Source organism: Cenococcum geophilum, assembly GCF_001692895.1.
Source record: "Cenococcum geophilum 1.58 unplaced genomic scaffold K441scaffold_22, whole genome shotgun sequence".
Classification (NCBI taxonomy): Eukaryota; Fungi; Ascomycota; class Dothideomycetes; order Gloniales; family Gloniaceae; genus Cenococcum; species Cenococcum geophilum.
Window position 1 is genome coordinate 1,655,942 of NW_027137580.1, and position 6,327 is coordinate 1,662,268.

General features: G+C 47.9%; 3 protein-coding genes across 3 annotated transcripts; 1 reads left to right on the plus strand and 2 right to left on the minus strand.

Moving 5' to 3' along the window:
* Nucleotides 1–532: 532 nt before the first annotated feature.
* On the plus strand, nucleotides 533–1,753 carry K441DRAFT_721030 (uncharacterized protein). The gene has a single exon (XM_067654053.1). It carries the CDS (start codon nucleotides 971–973, stop codon nucleotides 1,664–1,666), a length of 696 nt encoding a protein of 231 aa, XP_067503899.1. The 5' UTR covers nucleotides 533–970; the 3' UTR covers nucleotides 1,667–1,753.
* A 718-nt stretch (nucleotides 1,754–2,471) lies between these two features.
* Nucleotides 2,472–3,038, minus strand: K441DRAFT_561967 (uncharacterized protein; the record flags this gene model as incomplete). Its single annotated transcript, XM_067643549.1, has 1 exon — nucleotides 2,472–3,038. A coding segment is annotated over one exon (567 nt), but the record flags the coding sequence as incomplete, so codon positions are not given.
* Nucleotides 3,039–4,700: 1,662 nt separating this feature from the next.
* On the minus strand, nucleotides 4,701–6,076 carry K441DRAFT_660278 (glycoside hydrolase family 53 protein). Its single transcript, XM_067648679.1, has one exon. It carries the CDS (start codon nucleotides 5,955–5,957, stop codon nucleotides 4,902–4,904), a length of 1,056 nt encoding a protein of 351 aa, XP_067503901.1. The 5' UTR covers nucleotides 5,958–6,076; the 3' UTR covers nucleotides 4,701–4,901.
* Between the last annotated feature and the right edge of the window lie 251 nt (nucleotides 6,077–6,327).

Sequence of the window (6,327 nt, forward strand, 5' to 3'; positions counted from 1 at the left end):
CTTGGTAGCCGTATTCACTATTAGCGGGGGTCTAAAATCTAGCTTAAGTAATCTAGCCAATTTAACGGCTTTGATTGAGAGCCTAATATAGCTGTCTAAGCAATTGTCAGATAACTCATATAGAGCTATTCATTGATGAAATGGGTTGATTGATTGATGATCTTGATCGTTGGACCTAGGGCCCCTGGGCTTAGACGAAGATATTTACAATGCACGTGACCCGTGCACGTGACTCGTGCACGTCCTGCGCCTCCAAGAATACAGATTATCTGACAGCAATCCAGACGTTGGGAATTTAGTGACGTCCATTTTCATTACGTCGTGTAATATGAGGATTTGTCGATCCAGGTCGGATTTTGATGACCACCCTGTTCCTGTTCTAGCTGCCTACCACCTTATGACATCATACTATTTCTATTACCTTTCTATTACCTATTACCCAATGTCGATCAAGAGGCTATGAGGTAACGGTTTCAAATCGACGTTAGTGTCGACGTCAGTCTTTGCCACCTATCTAGTGTATATAGTAAGGCTCTAGGGCCTCTTGCAATGAGACAGAGTCATCATTCTTTTTATCTTTTGGTCTTCCGATCGACAGGATTTAAGTTACCCACGGGAGACCGCTCAACGCGCCGGTACACGTACAAATAATCGAAAATATAGGGCAATTGATATGTCTCTGCTTGGTTCCTACGGGGATCTATGTTTACTTAACCTAAGAAAATAATAATTGGGCACGGCGATGAGCAAATCAGTGTGGTTTTGGATAAATCTTATCGCGATAAGTTGCAATGGATATCCTTATCGCGATAAGGATATCCATTGCGTTTTATCGCGATAAGTCTTAGCATACCCAAAATAAAATTTCAGTTGCCTTCTTTTTTATTATTATATAAAAATAACCAATTTAAGCCCAGTAAATAAAGTTATATTATCCTTTTATTCCAAATTTTAGTAGGTGACTCTATATATGGCTCTACATCCGGCTCTGCACATGGAAGCTCTGCATACGGAGGTCCGCACGAAGCTCTGCACGAAACTTTACGAAGTTCCGCACGAGGCTCCGCGCGAAGCTCTGCACGAAGCCCTGCGCGAAGCTCCGCACGAAGCCCTGCGCGAAGCTCTGCACGAAGCTCTGCACGAAGCTCTGTGCGAGGCTCTGTACGAAGCCCTGCGCGAAGCTCTGCACAAAGCTCCGCACGAAGCTCTGCGCGAAGCTCTGCACGAAGCTCTGCACAAAGCTCCGTGTGAAGCTCTATGCGAAGCTCTATGCGAAGCTCCGCACAAAGCTCTGCGCGAAGCTCTGCGCGAAGCTCTACACGAAGTTCTACGCGAAGCTCTGCACGAAGCTCTGCGTACGGAGGCTCTGCACAAAGCTCTGCACGAAGCTCTACGTACAGAGGCTCTACACGAAGCTCTGCATACAAAAGCTCTGCACGACGGCTCTGCGTACAACGGTTCTGTCCTATTCTACTTGGTTGGGGTAGAAAAGCCCCGCACAGGGCACTTTATCCTTATCGATTGCGATATTTTATGCATTTTCTATTGGATAAGGATATTTTATGCTCGCTTATTCGCATTATCCAAAACCACACTGGAGCAAATTGAAGGTCATTCCGCCTATATCTCAATTATAAAATACGATTGCTACTGGAAGCTTGGCTAACACTTTCGAAACTAACCAGCTCCAATGGCAGTCTTTCTACCCTCTTTATATATCCTTTGGATTATCTAGAACTTGAAGAGGCATCCGTGTAGATAATATACGCCGAAATGGGATGACAAACTCCATTCATATCGCATTGAACCTCCGGGTAAGTAGTATAGGAGCCGTCAATTTCTATCCGCGTCTCCAACGAGGCAACAAGAACGCAAAGGATTCCAAGCCCCCATAATAGAAATGTGTACCCTTGTACCATAGTGAATGCATACAAGGAATAACCGTGCTCCCACTGTACCCTATAAAGATGTAAACCCAATGGATAATCAGACACCCAGCACTAAGAATGATGTAGAAGCAGCGATACAGCAGTCCAGTCGTGCTCGAGCAGATAAAGGCTGGCCGGCTTCCAACTAAAGAGAAGAGGCCAGCAATCAACGCCTCGAGTGAGATGCCCATGATGAATAGCATCGACAACGCCCACTAGGTCCGGTAGCAGATGCCGCGCTGGCTGTTGGGGTAGCTAAGGCGCATTGCAGCGGTGTTCCTGTCGATTGGAATATCAAAGAATGAGGACTCTGTCTATTGAATGTGGCTCTAGGGCCTCTATATATACATGAGAAAGGTGTAGGAAATAGGAAAGAGAAGGGGGGAAGGGGGTGGCAATGGAAACAAGGGGTAAGTGGCCGAGTCAATGACTGAGTCAATGGATAGGTAGCTGAGTCGGGGTGACAAGACAACCTGATTCAGGTCGACAGTTCCGCAACTCCGCTTCTGCTTCATCGGCCTCAACTAGATCCGAGGGCTCTTCCTACCGATCAAGTTTTGCATATCCGTAGTCGCTCGATATCCAAAATGCCGTTGGAAGTCTCAATAGCCCTACGACGGCCAGCACTTGAAAGATATATGGTAGCCCGTCTTGTCGGTGCACAATGGCATTCGGATTAGTACGCGTAAATGTCGTGGCGATGAACAAGATAGCCTGGACTCCCTGGATAGTGATAATTAGCGATGCAAGAGCTGAGCCGGAGAGAATTTCAACGTGGTGGTGCAACAGCAGTGTTGTGATCCAGTCGCGACTTCTCACCATCATTGCTTCTGAGCCATCAAACTGCTTGCCGTCCCAGAAAATCGGGTTGGAAGCCGCCATGTCTGCCTCGTCCCAATGTTTGGCTCTCCGCCGTCTGTCGGCGATGGCGTGGTACCTCCAGACGATCGAGACTGGGTTGAAAAGACTGATCTGGTCGCGCCATGTCAGGCCTTTTGATCCTATGATGACCTGCTTCGCGAGACTGAATGCAATATGCGTAACGAGAGGCGCAAGACAAAGTGAGAACATCTCAAGCCATTTGATTAGGCTTGTATGCTGAGACTGATGAGTGAACCAGACTTTGCATGTGGTGATGATGTTGTAAGGAGAGGTAGAGCGTTCGCAGTGTGAAGGACTATACTAAGAGCAAGTCCATAGCGATACGAGCAAATCATCGAAATGATCTCAAGACAGCTGGTCGGCGCATCAAATGCCAAAGAATCTAAGCAAATACGATGGGTCGGGCTGCCACAATAGCCTTGCGCGATTTTCAGAACGTAAAACCGTAAAATCTTCCAATGTGTTATTCTCCCGTGCGATCCCCCAACGTAGGATAGATGTGGAGGTTAGAAAACATAAGAAATTTTGGAGAAAGTCGTGAATTTTGGAGTTGCAGAGGGCAGCGGGTTTCAGAAAGGCGGGGTAAAGCTGAAACCCGGACGGAATTTGGAAGAATTCGAAGGCTTCAGCTACTTCCCGCTGGTGTCGTAACTTCCCGTGAGTGATGTAATTGGGCTGAGCAACTTATCAGGTTAGCTTACAGCCCATTTCGATAAGGGAACACTATAGGTCTTGGCAGGAGGTAGGGCTTACGTTGGCAGCACGAGCGTCCTACATAGCGCGGATAGTTTAATCGGTTAACCGGCCGTTTTAGGCTTGTATTGGCTAAGTGAGTAGTAATAATGACTTAGAGATCTGGATTTGCTCTAGGTTGATGTCAGTTTTGAATCCGACCAGATCAGTTAAATCACTACTTCCCCATTTCTCAGGTAGGACCAGTAAGACAAGCGACCAATCTGATATCTTGAGAAAAGCAGATTGAAGAGAAAGTAGTTCAAGAAAGGCCGCCTCACAACCTAGAGCTTCCAATATTTTTTACACCATACCTTCATTATGCACGTCGCTGTTATTGTGATTTTAACAACGCAAAGAACATACTTTTGCATTCCTTGAATGGGCTTGCAAGGCCACTGGCGACTAGCCCGCGGAATTTACGTTTCCTCCCCACTAAACAAGCCTCTCAAACTGTCCGCATAGGCTTCGTCCCACACAAGATGCACCGGTTTGGTGCGCGAGGTTGCGTGCCTGGGAGGAAATGTGATTAACTGAATTCCTTGTTGGTGGTAGCATAGCGACAATTTTGATGCCGCCCGGCAAAATGGCATCCACGGAAGGTTAGTTAAGCTCTTGAGGGCTTTGATACGTTTCGTAGTCAGGATTTTTGCGCTAGGGTATCGTATTGTAAAGAACATAGAGTATCTTGTACACTAGGTGATGGTAGTGGTGAGAATAAGGTCTTTCAAAGCTCAGACCACCCTGCACCGTCCCGTTCCGCCCCCAAGAAAAATGGATGCACGAAATTTTCCGTGCCGCCAGAATTGCATGAGAATGTGGCGGATGCTACCTTTTACTCCATGCTTCCTTCCTTCGACTATTTTCGCTTTATTCTCAACGACTCGATATCAGTGCATTTAATCACAAAAAAGTTAACAGAAACAGCTGGCATGGGCAGCCAGTCATTAATATTGCTTTTTCCGAGCCCGAAGTCCGAAGTCACCATGTAATGTCCTCAACTTGTAAAATCTACGATCGCCGAATAAGATTGTCAGATTCTGACTAGACTCATCGCCGCAATGAAATCCTCAACGTGTGACAAGTCTAATTTCCACAGATGTGCTGTCTCACTCATTACTTTGGCACAAATATACATCGAGACGAATACATAGTCGGCCCCAGTAGCATCAATCAATGAAACCGGCGAAGGAAATATAGATCACGGCAAGAGTGGAAAATTCCTACACAACCGCAAAACAACGTTCCATGGGAGGCATAATCTGAAGATGAGCCATCCTTGAGGTTGCCAGCTGTTAAAGTATGGTAAAAGCATATACAAGAATAACCATAACAGGAAGTGATTCCACCATAGCTACCTTAAATCGAACCGAACACCGCCAAACTCGCCATGGCCCCTCCCGAACTCGTAACCATCAGATTATCCGCGCAGCTACTCCCCAAATTCGGACCATCAATCCAAGCCGGCTCCCAATAAAACAACCCCACACCACCCGCACTAGCAACCTTGCTCGCCACATCTTTCATCCACCTCGTCTGCCCGGCCACTGAAAACGGAATCGACGTCGTATCCGCTGGAAAGCTGAACGCGGGACTCGGACACCACGTCGGCCAATTCGTCTCCACCACCATGATTTCCTTGCCGTACTTGCTTCGCATATTCGTCAAGCTGGTCTCGAGAGACGCGAGTGTCGCGGAGGAGTTGTAGAAGGGATAGTACGAGACGCCTTGGACATCATAATCCGACGAGGTGAGCGGACCTTCGGCCAACACGGTGTCGTACCACCACTGCTGCCCGGCCCAGTTCCAGCCGTTGTCTAGGTGGATCATGATGCGGGGTTTGGTGAATAAGGTGGAGTCCTTGATGCCAGCTGAGGCGAAGTGCAGGAGCCGCGCGAGGTTGTAGAGGCCGGTTGAGCTGTTGGTTACACCGAGGGGCCAGAGCATCCCGGCGGCGATCTCATTGCCGATGGAGACGATTGAGAGCGGGATGCCGTTTAATTGGAAGGTGTTCATAGTGGCGAGAGTGTAGTTGTAGACTTCCCAGGCCAGGTCATCGATAGCGTAGCTTGCCCATGCAGCAGGTGTGGCTTGGTGGCCGGAGTCGGCCCAGGTGTCGCTGAAGTGCATGTCGAGGTAGATTTGTAGGCCAGCAGCTTGGGCCCGCTTGGCTAGCTTAACATTGTAGGCAAGGTTGTAGTTGCTATCAGATGGGTTCACCCAGAGGCGCTGGCGGACGGTGTTGACCCCGCTGTTCTTGAGAATTATCTCGAGCGGTTGGGCAGTACCGGCCGCATTCTTGTAAGTTTTACCGGCGGCTTCTTCAACCAAGAGGGAAGACCAATCAACGCCTCTGAAGGGGAGTGACGCATAAACTACAGGAGATAGAAGAGTGAGTACGGAGAAAAGCAGCATTGCGATCCCTCCTGAATATGGTAGTGAAGTAATGAGGAAAGGACGTAATACTCACAGAAGCCTAAGGATACCTAGACAATTATAATACTCTTCTTCGCTGTCCGATGCTATATTTTTAGACTCTAGGATGGACGGACGATCAGTTAGTAGAGCGCTGCGGTAAAGGTCGGAAATGAGAGCACTCAAGACTAACGAAGGAAAATTCCTGCAATTTGGAGAGACTTGCATCAGGTGGAAGATTTCCTTGCAAGTTTAATAGCCATATTGCGATGTCGCAGATAAAGTGAAATCGCTTTGTATGTTTCTTGGCAAGGTATCCCCGTTGACGGACCTTCGGCAGAAGCCGTACGTCGTATTCGCTCTACCTTGT

Bases quoted from the DNA above. Each gene is read 5' to 3' on its own strand.
- K441DRAFT_721030 (XM_067654053.1), top strand. From the start codon at position 971: ATGGCTCTACATCCGGCTCTGCACATGGAAGCTCTGCATACGGAGGTC.
- K441DRAFT_660278 (XM_067648679.1), bottom strand. From the start codon at position 5,957: ATGCTGCTTTTCTCCGTACTCACTCTTCTATCTCCTGTAGTTTATGCG.